Source organism: Elephas maximus, chromosome 2 (assembly GCF_024166365.1).
Source record: "Elephas maximus indicus isolate mEleMax1 chromosome 2, mEleMax1 primary haplotype, whole genome shotgun sequence".
Classification (NCBI taxonomy): Eukaryota; Metazoa; Chordata; class Mammalia; order Proboscidea; family Elephantidae; genus Elephas; species Elephas maximus.
This window is the reverse complement of record NC_064820.1, coordinates 223163257-223176990: the sequence shown is the minus strand read 5'-3', so window position 1 is coordinate 223176990 and position 13734 is coordinate 223163257. Positions and strand designations below refer to the sequence as shown.

The 13734-nt window shown below is 42.8% G+C and overlaps 1 protein-coding gene across 1 annotated transcript in view; it reads left to right on the top strand.

The window, feature by feature from the left end:
- Positions 1 to 13734, top strand: part of DSCAM (DS cell adhesion molecule) — a 1038663-nt gene that overhangs the window by 827432 nt on the left and 197497 nt on the right. Inside the window, exons 12-14 of the mRNA XM_049874902.1 lie at positions 8453 to 8649; positions 9908 to 10004; positions 10799 to 10927. Of these exons, the coding sequence (XP_049730859.1) occupies positions 8453 to 8649; positions 9908 to 10004; positions 10799 to 10927 (423 nt within the window). The remainder of the gene's footprint in view (positions 1 to 8452; positions 8650 to 9907; positions 10005 to 10798; positions 10928 to 13734) is intronic.

Here is a 13734-nt window from a genome sequence, read left to right as displayed (position 1 = left end):
TCCCATGTGTGTCACAATAGAATGGTGCTCCATAGGGTTTTCACTGGTTGATTTTTTGGAAGTATACCACCAAGCGTTTCTTCCAAGTGCCTCTGGGTTCATTAGAACCACCAATTGTTTGGTTAGCAGCCAGGGGTTTTAAAGACTCTGTTAAACTTTAGGGGGCCCAATAAATATATCCTTGAGTTCAGAATGAAGCAAAAGTAGACTCAGGAGTCATATTTGATATTAGTTTTCTGGAGAATGTAAGTTTGCAAATCCTACAGCCCAGAACTAGGGAGACTTACCCACCCAATCCCTGACCCAGTTAGGGATACACATGTTTCCTCTTGTACAAATAATTTCCCTTTGTTCATGGGTAAGTTTGCAGATCAGAATGAATGCCCTGTGCCAACAGATAATCCAGAAAGGACTGGGCCACTCTGATCAGTTCCTCCCCAGCTCTGCAACCAGTTAAGTCAGTCCCTCCATTCAGGAGAGGGGCCAGGAGTGCCCCTCTGATGGAAGGCCCCTCCAAGTGAAAGCATAAAGAGTGTGGGGTATTTCTCCCTACACCTATTGCAGCTCCTGGTTCCTCATTTCTTTTATGATGTTCCTGTGACTTTATATCTTGTATGCAAATTCTTCTGGGATACATCCACTGCTATGCTGGCAAATATTTAACTACCAGATCTCCGAGAAAAAGTTACAAATAATAATAAAGTTTATAATACTTCCATTATAAATTTCATGTAGCCAAGTGATTCTCATATAATCTGTTCATTGATTTTTGCTGAACTTGTATCTGTAGCCACCACTATGGTTGCACCTGATGAATCAGAGTAGTTACAACAAGGAGGTGGGTTGGTATTTCGTGAAAACACAGAGTCTTGTATCGGAACTTCACTCATTTGTCAATGGCCGTGAGTGACTGAATCAGATGATAGATTTATATCCTGGAAGGATATTTTCTCATTATTTGAGACTACGCACAAGGTCATGGCTTTAGACATTCAATCTTTATTATTGGCATTTTTCTCCATCCCTTTCCTAAGTCAAAAGAAGAAAAAAAAAACCAGTTGCCATAGAGTTGATTTCAACTCATGTGTGTCAGAGTAGAACTGCGCTCCATAGGGTTTTCAGTGGCTGATTTTTTGGAAGTAGATCACCAGGCTTTTCTTCTGAAGTCCCTCTGGGTGTACTCCAACCTCCAACCTTTTGGTTGGCAGCAGAGTGTGTTAACCATTTGCACGAACCAGGGACTCCTCTTAATGTTTAACATCTGCAGAAGGGAACATGAGCAGGCTGATTAACTTCTAAGTCCACCAGTGTCCACCTGTGTTGCTTCTACGCAAACCTACTGATGTCTGTATGAGATCCTGGACAAGCCCATCCAGGACCCAGCAATGGAGAATATGGGTCCAAATCTCTGTAGCCCCTGGACTGTTCTAGTGGAAGCTCCACCATCCATCAGGTTTAAATGCAGAAGCCACCAGTCAGCATTATCCATCTGTGCCTGTACACCTTGGCTCACTCTGTTACAACTGCACTTATTTTGCCCCAAACATCCTCACACTTCAACATCAGTTCGACATCAGGTCCAGCATCATTTTCACAGTCTAAGTGGAGGCAAAGGGGTAGAACTCCCTGTTTTGAACTAAAAGTAGACACAAACAGACATCCAAATGAGAACAGAAGCATTTTGTTATCCAGCTTTTCAGCAATGAATTGTCAGCTATGGTCTGGACATCACAGAGACTGTCCTGTACTTGCATACTTTGTTTAGTTTTCCAGTTTTCATCCACATTTTTGGGCTTCAGTTTTATCCAGTGAATCTTATTATAGGCTACTACTTCCTGTGTTTAAGAGATTAAGCAACTCTGACGCAACAACAACTAACGATAACAAAAGCAAAAAAAAGCATGTTGAGAGAATTTCCAAAAATTTACTTTAAAAAAAAAGGCAACAATAAATTTTTAAGAAAAAATAAAAAGTTAACTGTCTTTAAAATTTATAAGAAATTTTAGAGTCTACAAATTTGGAGGTATTTCTCACCAGGAAAAATTACCTTGATTTAACATTACTGACCATGCCTAAATGCTTCTTGGGTGCTAACAGTCCCAGTTTTGAAGAAATCCTAGCAAGATTAGTCATATTACTCAGTGTCATCAACCAACAAGTGTCCCTGATTCTTTCTGCAAATCCCCCACAGGAAATTGCCACTACCATCTTCCTCGCTGGTATTTTTTTTAAAGAAGACTTTCAGGGATGTCTGTAAAGAGATGTGGCGTTTCTCCAACATCATCTGGGAATGAGTTGTTTACACATGAGTACAATGTCCAGATAACTGAGTTCTACAGTTTTAGATCTTCAAAATATTTTTTATTAGTAATTTTGGAAAAATTGTTCTTAAGTATTTTAAATAGTTCTATGTCATATTAAACAAATTATATACATGTTTTAACATTTTCTTAATGGCTTTGGATCATCCTTGAAAAACCCATGGTGGTGACCTTCTGTAGTGCCTTGAAACACTCAGGGGCTATTGAGATGTGGGTGTGAGTGGGGGGCGAGGCAAGGTGGCCAAAGTGTTTTATGGATACTAAATGGTCCCATGTTAGTGGTATTATTAGATGCCATTGAGTCAACCCTTAACTCATAGTAACCCTGTGTTCAGTGACCCCATGCAAAATGAATCACTGTGATTCATGGGGTTTTCATTGGCTGATTTTTGGAGGTAGATCTCCAGACATTTCGTCCTCGTTCGTCTTAGCCTGGAGGCTCTGCTGAAACCTGTTCAGCATCGTAGCAACATGCAAGTCTCCACTGACAGATGGTGATGGCTGCACGTGAGATACATTGGCCAGGAATGGAACCCGGGTCTTCTGCATGGAAAGCGAGAATTCTTTCACTGAACCACCACTGCTCCCACCAATGGTCCCAAACTGCTATGCGTTTTGAAGTTTGTGCCTGCTCGGCATTGTTTTTCTGTCTTTGGAAACTATGGGGCAGTTCTCCTCTGTGCTATAGGGTCGCTATGAGTTGGAATCGACTCGATGGCACTAGGTTTGGTTTTGTGGGGTTTTTTCCCTCATGTTAGCTAAAAGGCTCACTTTTTGTTGGTGGCCTCACCTCTGACAGCCTGGCTTTCTCTCCACAAATAGTTGTTTAATCTGCTATGAACAGGAAAATCATTTAACCAGACTCATTAGTCTTGCTTATGACCATGAATAGGCTCTGAGAGAGGGTTGGAGGCTTTCTCCTGCTGTTAAAAGCTTTGCATTTCATACAGATAATTTAGGACTGTTTACTGGATTCTTAGTTGGAATCAACTTGATGGCAACGGTTTTGGTTGGTTTGGTTAGCCACACTTTATGGTTGCTTCATTTTTCTCATAAGTGCATTCCATATGGTTGAGGTTTACTGAAAAGATGCCTCCATCAAAGAAAATTCTCACCTTTTTTTTAAAGGAAAACTGATAAGGAAATATTTCAGAAGTGCCTCCCTCACAAATTGGCCTGGCCTTCCCCCATAATGACATTCAGGAAGGCAGGAAGGTGGCCCCAGGACCATAGAGCATGTCCCCAGAGCGCGCTGAGCAGGCAGGTCTCTCACCCAGGCTCCGTGCAGCACAGCACTGTTCACCATTGTTCCAGGCACAGGGACGTGTCCAAATGCTCCTGTCCAGTTCCTCTTAGTCGAGGTGTGAGCTTTCCCATCACCCATCCATCCGCACACAAGATGTCCAAGTTCCACAGCCTCTGTTTAAACAGGTTTATAAGCATCTGGTATGATAGTGCAAAGTTGAAGGTGGGGATATCCATAATTGATGGCACAGTTGGAGAGGAGGCCCCATGCTCCTCTTGGAGCTTTATCCTAGACATCTTCGGAGAAAGGCAGCCATGTCTCCCTTTGGACCTTTCAAGTGAAGTGCATATCCAGCCTCCTTTCTGGGTAGGGCCCCTCAGTTTGTGGCTATCTTGACTGGCTGGTTGCTCCTTTATATGGAACCATGAAACTCTCGGGACCTTCTTACCTTCCCTCAGTGAGGTGGAAAACTGGAACGGACTGGAAGAGGTTCTCATCTGTTGTCTCAGGTTCACAGCTTAGCGGACCCTCTCACTCAGCTACACAGGCTACCACAGTCAGCCTTCTGCCCTCATGACCTCAGAGGAAGAACTGCCTTCCATCCCTATGTTCGCTTAATTTTCCAAGTTGACATGCATCAACCCCTCCTGAGACCTTCCTCACTGCCCCTTAGGGCCTCTGCAGTACAGCATTATGATGGCCCCAAGGGTGTCTACAGACAGTAAGTTGGAGAGGGAGATGCTCACTCACCTTCTTAAAGGTGCCCCCAGTCTCTACACTTTGAGTTCCATCACCTGATTGAAGAGGAAAGTACTTGTCCTCTTACCATAAACTCTGGATCTTAACAGCTCCTCTCACTCCCTGTTTTCTCCTCAATCTTCTTGCGTAGTGAATGCAAAATGGTGTACCACTTTGGAAAACAGTGGTGATTTCTCAAAATGTTAAACAGAGTTGCCATATGACCCAGTAATTCCACTCCTAGTATCTACCACACAAGAGAAATGAAGATATATGTCCATACAAACACTTAACTATGAATGTCTTCAAGTAGCATTATTTACAATAGCCAAAAGGTGGAAACAACCGAAATGTCCATCAACTGATGAATAGGTAAACAAAATGTGGCCTATCCATACAATGGGATAAAAAGCAACAAAGTACTGATACACGCTACAACATGGATGAAAATCAAAAACATTATGCTATGTGAATGAAACCAATCACACTATGGTTCCATTTTATATGAAATATCCAGAAAATGCAAATCTATTAGAGATATAATATACATTTAGATTCCGGGTAAATCTATAGGGATAGATGTAGATTAGTGTTGGGGGCTAGGGCAAGGCAAGTCACCCACAGTGACTACAACTGGGCATGAGGTTTCTTTTTGAAGTGATGGAAATGTTCTAATATTAGAAGTGGTGGCGGTTATGCAACTTCATAAAACCCTTGAATTTTACACCTAAAATGGGTGAATTTTAATGGAACAATCAAAATGCAATTAAAGAAAATGCTGACACATTATGAAAATGTAACTAATGTCACTGAACAATTTATATAGAAATTATCAAATGGGAGCCTACTTTATTGTATAAACTTTCACCAAAAACACAATAAAATATTATTAAAAAAAATAAAGATCACGTACAGAAAAAAGGGTAAATTTTATTTTTTTTAATTGTGCTTTAAGTGGAAGTTTACAGTTCAAGTTACTTTCTCCTACATAAATTTATACACATGTTGTTATGTGACCCTAGTTGCTCTCCCTACAGTATAACAGCACACTCCTCTTTTCTACCCCCCCTCTGCCTTCTCATCTCACCTCCAGACAGGGGCTGCCAACTTAGTCTCATGTATCTACTTGAGCTAAGAAGCACACTCTTCACAAGTATCATTTGTCTTATAGTCCAGTGTGCTCTTTGTCCAGAGAGTTGGCTTCAGGAATGATTTTAGTTTTGGGCTAACAAGAGAGCCTGGGGGCCAGTCTTCTGGAGTCCCTCCAGTCTCAGTCAGACCATTAGGTCTGGTCTTTTTACTGGAATTTGAATCCTGCATCCCACTTTTCCCCTGCTCCTTCAGGGACTCTCTGTTGCATTCCATCAGGGCGGTCACTGGCACCATCTAGTTCTTCTGGTCTCAGGCTAATGGAGTCTCTGGTTTATGTGGCCCTTTCTGTCTCTTAGGCTTGCATTTTCCTTGTATCTTTGGTGTTCTTCATTCTCCTTTGCTCCAGGTGGGTTGGGACCAATTGATGCATCTTAGATGGCCGCTTGCTAGAAAAAAAAGGTAAATTTTATGGTATGTAAATTGTACCTCAATAAGGCTGTTAGTAATTTAAAAAAAAAAAAACTTCTTATATACGCTAGAAGAAGGGAAAGGTCAAGACTAAAGTCTGGGGTTAATAGAACCAGTTGTGCTGCTGGAAGAATTGTAGGCAACTCTCTTTATAAGGTAGGACTTGTAGCACTTCTTTTCTTCAGTCATCATTTCATCTACTCCACTTCTTACTATAACGTCAGTGCTATGTGGTATATTTGTGCCACATTTCTTCTGACTGAGAAGAAGCTTCAAAGTGCAAGTTCTCTCATGGTTGTCCAGGTTCCAAAACTGGTAGATCTTCGACTTTTTATTATGTATCTCAACCACCCTGGTAGGCCATGGGGTAAGACATTACATGGCATGTGCCAGTCCTAAAAGAAGCCACAGTGTTTCTGTGGTCAAGTGCCCAGACAGTACAAGAGGTCTTAAGAGGTGGATGATCAAGAGCGCAAGTGTGACATTGACCTTAGAAAAGAGTGAGAGTCTGTCTTCCTGAGTTTGGAGAAATGAGATAAAAATCAGGTAAAACATTGGTTATTTTTGAAATCTCCCTGGTCTTTTTTTTTTTTTTTTTAAATAGCATTTTCTTCATTCCTTGTATTTCTAAAACATCTTTAAACATTTTATGTATACATATTTTAGAATCTGTATCTGATAATTCTGGAATCCCTGAGTGGTACAAATGGTTAATGGTACTTGGCTGCTAACCAAAAGGTTGGTGGTTCACGTATACCCAGAGGTACCTCAGAAGAAAGGGCTGGTGACCTACTTCCAAAAAACTCAGCCATTGCAAACCTTATGGAGCACAGTTCTATTCTGATACACATGGCATCACCATGAGTCATAATCAGATCAACTTGATGGCAGCTGGTCTTTTGATAACTCTGTCATCTGAAGTCTTTGGGGCTGATTCTCAGTCATGGTGGGTGGTTTTCTCATGTGTTTTATAGTTTTGGTTTGTGAACTCAATTGAGCAGAGCTTTTTCTGGGAGAATTACAGTGGCCCTTGATGGAAGGTACATCCCTTCAGAGAATGTGTTTGCTTCTGCTGGGTTCCTCAGACATGTTACCAAAGTAGGATCACCTTCATATTAATTTCTTAGCATAAATTCAACTCCAATCCTATGAAATATCAGGTTGCTTATAAATTCCAAGAGGAAATTTTTTTTTAAAAAAAAAACACCCATAAACACAAAGCCAAGGCAGTTTGCTCCCTTTGCCATTTGTGGATTCTTTATTTTTTTCAGTTTCATTCTTTTTCTGAAGATAGAGCCCTTTGAGGATCCTGGCTTTGGAGGTCTCACTGTCAACTCCCTGCCTCTCGAGGGTCAAAGCACCATATTGCCTCTGTGTTTTCAATGTCCCCTGTGGAGTTGTTCTCTCACTCTCTCATAGGCTGGGTATGAATTTGAAAAGGTGTCTGTTATATGTTCCCCAGCATTTGTAGTGTAGGTGGCTCAAAGAGTAGGGGTGGAATCTGATGTCATCCACCATATTTCCAAGAATGGGATCGAAGTCTATAAATTAATTTTGATGTGCAAGAGAAAGAAGTTGAGAAGTTTCACAGCTAAAGGTTTTTGTTTTCTCGGTGAATTGGAGATGAGATTTCCTGCCATAAATCAGAGGAGAAGGTTAGGTTTGAGGTCTCTAAGTGACTGGTAAAGGTTTTCAAAGTTTATAACATATGGTGGTGCAACAGTTAAATGCTCAGCTGCCAACTGACAGGTTGGCAGTTCGAACCCACCCTGCCACCCCGTGGGAGAAAGATCTAGCGATCTGCTCCTATAAAGATTACAGTCTAGAAAACTCTATGTGGCAGTTCTCCTCTGTCACATGGGATCACTATGAGTTGAAATAGACTCAAGGGCACCCAACAACAGTATATATGAGGGATGGGGATGACTAGCGGTAACTGCAAGGATTGGTTAGCAGCCTTAAAGACTCCACCTAAGCTGACTAATAATGAAGGTTTCATCTACGTAACTGAAAATGATATTTAGAAGCATAGATGATTACTAAGAAGGAGCATAATTCTTAATGGTAAACCCCCTTTCCTGACTAATCAGCAAGTAAAATCATTTTCCTGGGTCCTAGGGGGGACTCAGGAAACCCTGGTGGCGTAGTGGTTAAGTGCTATGGCTGCTAACCAAGAGGTGAGCAGTTCAAATCCACCAGGCGCTCCTTGGAAACTCTATGGGGCAGTTCTACTCTATCCTATAGGGTCGCTATGAGTTGGAATGGACTTGACAGCAGTGGGTTTTGGTTTTGGGTTTGGGGGGACTCAGGAATTGCCTTGTGGCCCAAGTCTGCCCCCTGATGGATCAGAGGGAGAGAGTGGTTGGCTGTGAAACCACACAGCTATTTCTGTTGAGGGCTCCTTTTGTCAAATTCCATTTTTCGGCCAACATCCTTATACTTTCTTCATGATTTCTGCCCAGCAGGTTCTTGAATAAATTGTATTTCAAAGAAACATCTCTTGAAGCATGATTTAGCGGCGCGCTTTGCTGGGGAAAATCAAGAACTCAGCTTTGCTGACAAAGCTGTGTCTTTTTTGGTTTTTCAGTTCCTGCAATGATAACATCCTATCCAAATACAACCCTGGCCACTCAGGGTCAAAAGAAGGAAATGAGTTGCACAGCCCATGGTGAGAAGCCCATCATAGTGCGCTGGGAGAAGGAGGACCGGATCATTAACCCCGAAATGGCCCGTTATCTGGTCTCCACCAAGGAGGTGGGAGAAGAGGTGATTTCCACTCTGCAGGTAAAAACAGGAGCAATACGACAGAACAGATTCTAACTTGGTTTGCAGAATAAGTCTGTTCTTTCATACAAAAAAAAAAAAAAACTGGGTGAAAAATAGCAAATAACCTTTGAGAACTTATATATGCAACACCGTTTCTCTCCCCCTCCGTACCGAAAGATTGCTGAGTAGCCTTCAAATATAGTGCTTTATTCTAAGTGTTATTAAGAGTAAAATTATTATGAACATGGCAGAGAATCCAGCTCTAATAAAAAAAAAAAATTTGAGAAACAGAGTCTTTTAATGACATCTAACTCTGGAAAAATAATGACCGATGCTCTGTACATGCTTTAACTTGCTGTGAAAAGAAAACTCAAAAGGGCTTTGGGACAAAACAGTGTTATAATGAGAAATAGCTTGCTTCTTTGGAAAAATCCATTGTAAAAAAAAAAAAATCCTGTCATTAGTAGAGGATCATAAAAGCTAGGCAAAAAAGTATTTTTATTCTCTTATTTTTTTTTGCGTTTTTGGTGGTGAACTGAGCGATGACTTTTGGTGTGGGGCAGGAGGAAATGATGCTTATGGTATACACATAACAAAAAAAGATTAAAAAGGCCCTGTGTCTGCAACACTGATATTAATTCTCCAGCCAGGGTCTAAACTGGAGTCCTCCTAAGACAGAGCTGTAGCAAGTGTCCTGTGGGACCGGCCCCTCTTGGCAGTATTTATGGATTTGCTTCCTTAGGCTGGTAGCTTTTTTTTTTTTTTAATTGTGCTTTAAGTGAAAGTTTACAAAGCAAATCAGTCTCTCATACAAAAATTTACATACACCTTGCTATATATTTTTTTTTTTTTTTTTTTTTGCTCTCCCTGTAATGAGACAGCACACTGCTTCTCTGGCTGGTAGCTTTTGATGCTTTAAAGATGCACTATGAGAAAAAGAAAAAAAAATTATATGGGGGTCTATATCAACCTGGCCATGACATATTATACTGCAGGCATGAATCGCACTCTAATTTAACATGCTGACAGCTGACACTGATAATACACATTGAACCTACATGTCTGCACGTTTATAATTGTGCTAGCATAACTTTCCCAAAGGGGTGTGTGTGTGTCTTTGTATACGCGTCTGTGTTTGTGAGCGCGTGTATGTGTGTGCTTGGGAAGAAGGAAAGGCTGGAAGAGTGGAGAGATTTCTACAGCCAAAGGCCACCTCAATTGTTCTCTCATTCCGTGCTACTGGGTACACTGAATTCTCTTTCTGTTATGCGCATAGATTCTCCCAACTGTGAGAGAAGATTCTGGCTTCTTTTCCTGCCATGCCATCAACTCTTACGGGGAGGACCGTGGAATAATCCAGCTCACAGTGCAAGGTGGGAAGAGGAAGCAGGAGGGAAAAAGCATAGCTCTTCTTTTTTTAGGACAGCAAGCCTGGGTCTGTGCTCAGGCCTCTGTGTGGTTCAGCTTGCTGTGGGCAGCTTCCTGATGCTCATAAAAATTTACGTATGTATGAAGTGCTGTCGATGCAGGATTCTGCAGGGCCTGTGATTTCTGTCAAAGCACATCCCCAAATACAGGGAATGCACCCTTAAAGGAGATGCCTCAAGGCAGATGGCAAGACCATGCTGAAGGCACGGAAGTACAGTACTGTGCCCTCTTTGGTCAATTGTAGAAATCCACAAGACAATCAGAATGAAAAGGGAAGCTTAATACGTGGGACAAAATATTATTTGAGTTATAGATTCTTACCCAGAATAAAAAACCAAACCAGTTGCCATCGAGTCGATTCTAACTCATAGTGACCTTATAGGACAGAGTAGAACTGCCCCATTGGGTTTCTAAGGAGCGCCCGGCAGATCCAAACTACCAACATTTTGGTTAGCAGCCGTAGCACTTAACGACTATGCCCAGAATAAAAAACTCCAGGTTTGGCCTAGTTCTGCAAGTATTATGAACATTGGAATTTGGGAAAAAGTTAAATTTTTTTCTCCCTGCAATGTAATTAGAAAAAACCAACCAACTAGCAAAAAAGTACTTTCCAGATAAAAAGCAACTGTCCTTGTCTAACGCTGTCAAACCTTTGGCGAGTCTTCCACAGCATTTAAACTTTCATTTTATGTCTGTACTACGTTTGGAGTAACCCTGGGCCTCTCTGTTGGTTGCACAGAGCCCCCCGACCCTCCCGAAATTGAGATCAAAGACGTGAAAGCACGCACAATTACCCTCAGGTGGACCATGGGCTTCGATGGTAACAGCCCCATCACGGGCTATGATATCGAATGCAAAAATAAATCAGGTAAGTCCTTTATTTCCTTCAGTGCGAGTCACTTCAACAACTTGTTTATTTATTTTTTGCCCTTCCTTTTTTCATTTTACCTGCAAGAATAAATCTTGATTTGCGTAAACTCAGAGGGCACCTTTCTTGCCAGACCCTCTCTTTTCTTGCGCGAAGCACATCCATGTTCGCTCTGGAGGATGTAGAGTTTGGTGTCAACACACTCTTTCTTGATGCACTTGGTCTTTCTCCTTTGTTTGCTGCCTGAGCAACCCCAGACCTCAGCCGGGCTTCCTGTCCTCCACACTGGTGTTCTCACCACTGGTGGGCACGTGAACACCTGCTGACAGATACTGGCCACTGCCATAACTCCTTCCACCTCCTCCTGCTTCCCTTCACTTCCCATTTTCCCAGTAGGTGGCTGCTCTGAGTAGTGACCCTGTGGCCAGAGCCTTTAGCTCCAGCCGTGCTTGGCCTCTCTGTGATGGGGGCCCTGGGCAGTGGGATCACCAGCCCCATCATAGTTTTTCCAGAGAAAGGAGAGCTGCTCCTGGTTGAGACTGGGCATGAACTGTGCAGCCACCTTCTCGACATGCTGCAAAGGACGGGCCAGTGATGCTCACTCCTGCACCCAGGAAGCACTCATGTATTTCCACTGGGCCGCATCTGGCCAAGTCAACAGAGAGCTCGTAAATAAAGATGGCCCATCTGTCAGGACCACTCTACAGGTGTGTCCTTCCATCATCTTAACAGGAAAGCACCAGGGCCGTTTAAAGCTTTAAAATCCTTCTAGCCTCGAGTTGGAATTTTTACTGTGTCTCATAAAAGATAGGATAAATTACAGCATCACCAGTATGTGAAGGGTTAACAAAATTCTTAGAGGCCACGAAGTAGCCTTATTTCCACTTTCTGGCACACAGGACGTTATTTCAGATTACACTGTCATGACCGATTTAGTATCTTTTAAGCTGAAGCTGTCGTAAAACAATAAGCTCAAAGCAGCCTGAGAGACAGGCCAAGACTGAGGGAACACGGTAGTAAGAGTATGCTGAGGGACAGCCAGGAAACACAGGAGATGGGATGAGAAAGGAATGCTCAGGAATGGGAATTAAGGAGTTTGGGAAAGCAATGTTTTCAGATAAAAAGGAGATCCAGAAAATCAAGAATGGTGGTTTAAGAGCTAGTATTTGAGCCTTGCATTAACTGGCTAGATTGGAAGTGGGTGTAGAGAAAAATGGGGCAGCTCAGTTTATTTGCCCCAGCGTTTCCTCTGTTGTTGTTATAGCTGCCATGAAGTCGGCCCCTGACTCCTGGGAACCCCATGCACAGCAGAGCAAAATAGTGCCAGGCCCCCTGCCATCCCCATGATCAGTTGTAGATTGGACGGTTGTGATTCCTAGGTTTTTCATTGGCTGATTTTTGGAAGTAGATTGCCAGGTCTTTCTTCCTAATCTTAGTCTGGAAGCACCACTGAAACTTGTTCAGCATCATAGCAATACTCAAGCCTCCACTGATATAAAAAAAAAAAAAAAAAAAAAAAGACAGGTGGTATTTGAGCATTAGGTGCATTGGCCAGGAATTGAACCAGGTCTCCCACATGGAAGGCAAGAATCCTACCACTGAACCACCACTGCCCAAACTAGAGGACCAGAAGCAAGGTGGTGCATGTAGAGGTCCCTGTGAGCATGCCACAGGGAAGCCCTTAAGAGAAGCGCAGCTGCTTCAAATCACTCTGTCACTGGACGTGTGTAGGTCTGGCCAGAGCCAGCATCCAGGCCCAGGCAGGTGAAGCACAGTGACCTGGGGAGCAAGACAGTGGCTACCCAGACATGGGATCTTTTGGAGACTACGAAGAGTGGGCTTCTGAAGGGCTAAAGGGAAGAAAGGGCAACATTGTCCTTTTCCTAATGAAATGAGGTTAGGGTGGAACCAAAGAATTAAAAGCTTCGAGGTACAGATTTTAAAGTAAAGGAAACACTTCTTAATTGAGGTAGACACATTCATCTTTTCTATCTTACTGACTTTTGGTATGCTATTGAATATGAGAAGTCCCTAGGAAGTGCGAACAACACATTCGCTGCTAACTGAAAGGTTGGCAGTTCAAGTACGCCCAGAGGTGCCTCAGAAGAAATGTCTGGCAATCTACTTCTGAAAGATCAGCCGTCTCAAACAATATGACCACAGTTCTCCTCTGATGCATGTGGGATCGCCATGAGTTGGAATCGACTCCACAGCAACACTTTTTTTTTCTATAATTGAAAATGATTCCCTCAGACTTTGTAGGGAGTGACTTGGAAACTGGCAGTAGCAAAGAGAATCCAGGAGAAACGCTGGCAGGTATCGTGACAAAGCCCGGCAGAGTCATCAGAGGGTAGGGATAGCCCCATCAGTCTTGTTCGCTGGATACATTAAATCCAGCACTTTGGGAAAGGTACTGTCTGAATGTTCCAGATGCTCCAAGCCTGGAACTTGTCTTGGCTTCGCCAGCCTCAGGCCCTGGGCATGGTGGGCAGCCTTGGCTCACTCTGGCCTAGTGAAGCCCAATGTGGCCATACTGACAACAAGAAGAAACAGGAGGAGTATTTATGTCCTGCCATGCCCATGGCCCAGCTTGTATAGTCTTCAAGAAACACTGGCTTGAGTTAGAAAAGTCCTACCCCAGCCACCCCAGACCTCTCACCTCTGGCCTTTTATTGGGTCTAAATAACCCCTACGGTAACTCCATCTTCGGGGTTAAAGGTGTGATGTTTTTTCGGTTACCCCTAAATAAAACTCGGTACCACTTTCATGCAACTCCCCCACCTCCAGGCACTCTGAATGCCTCCCCA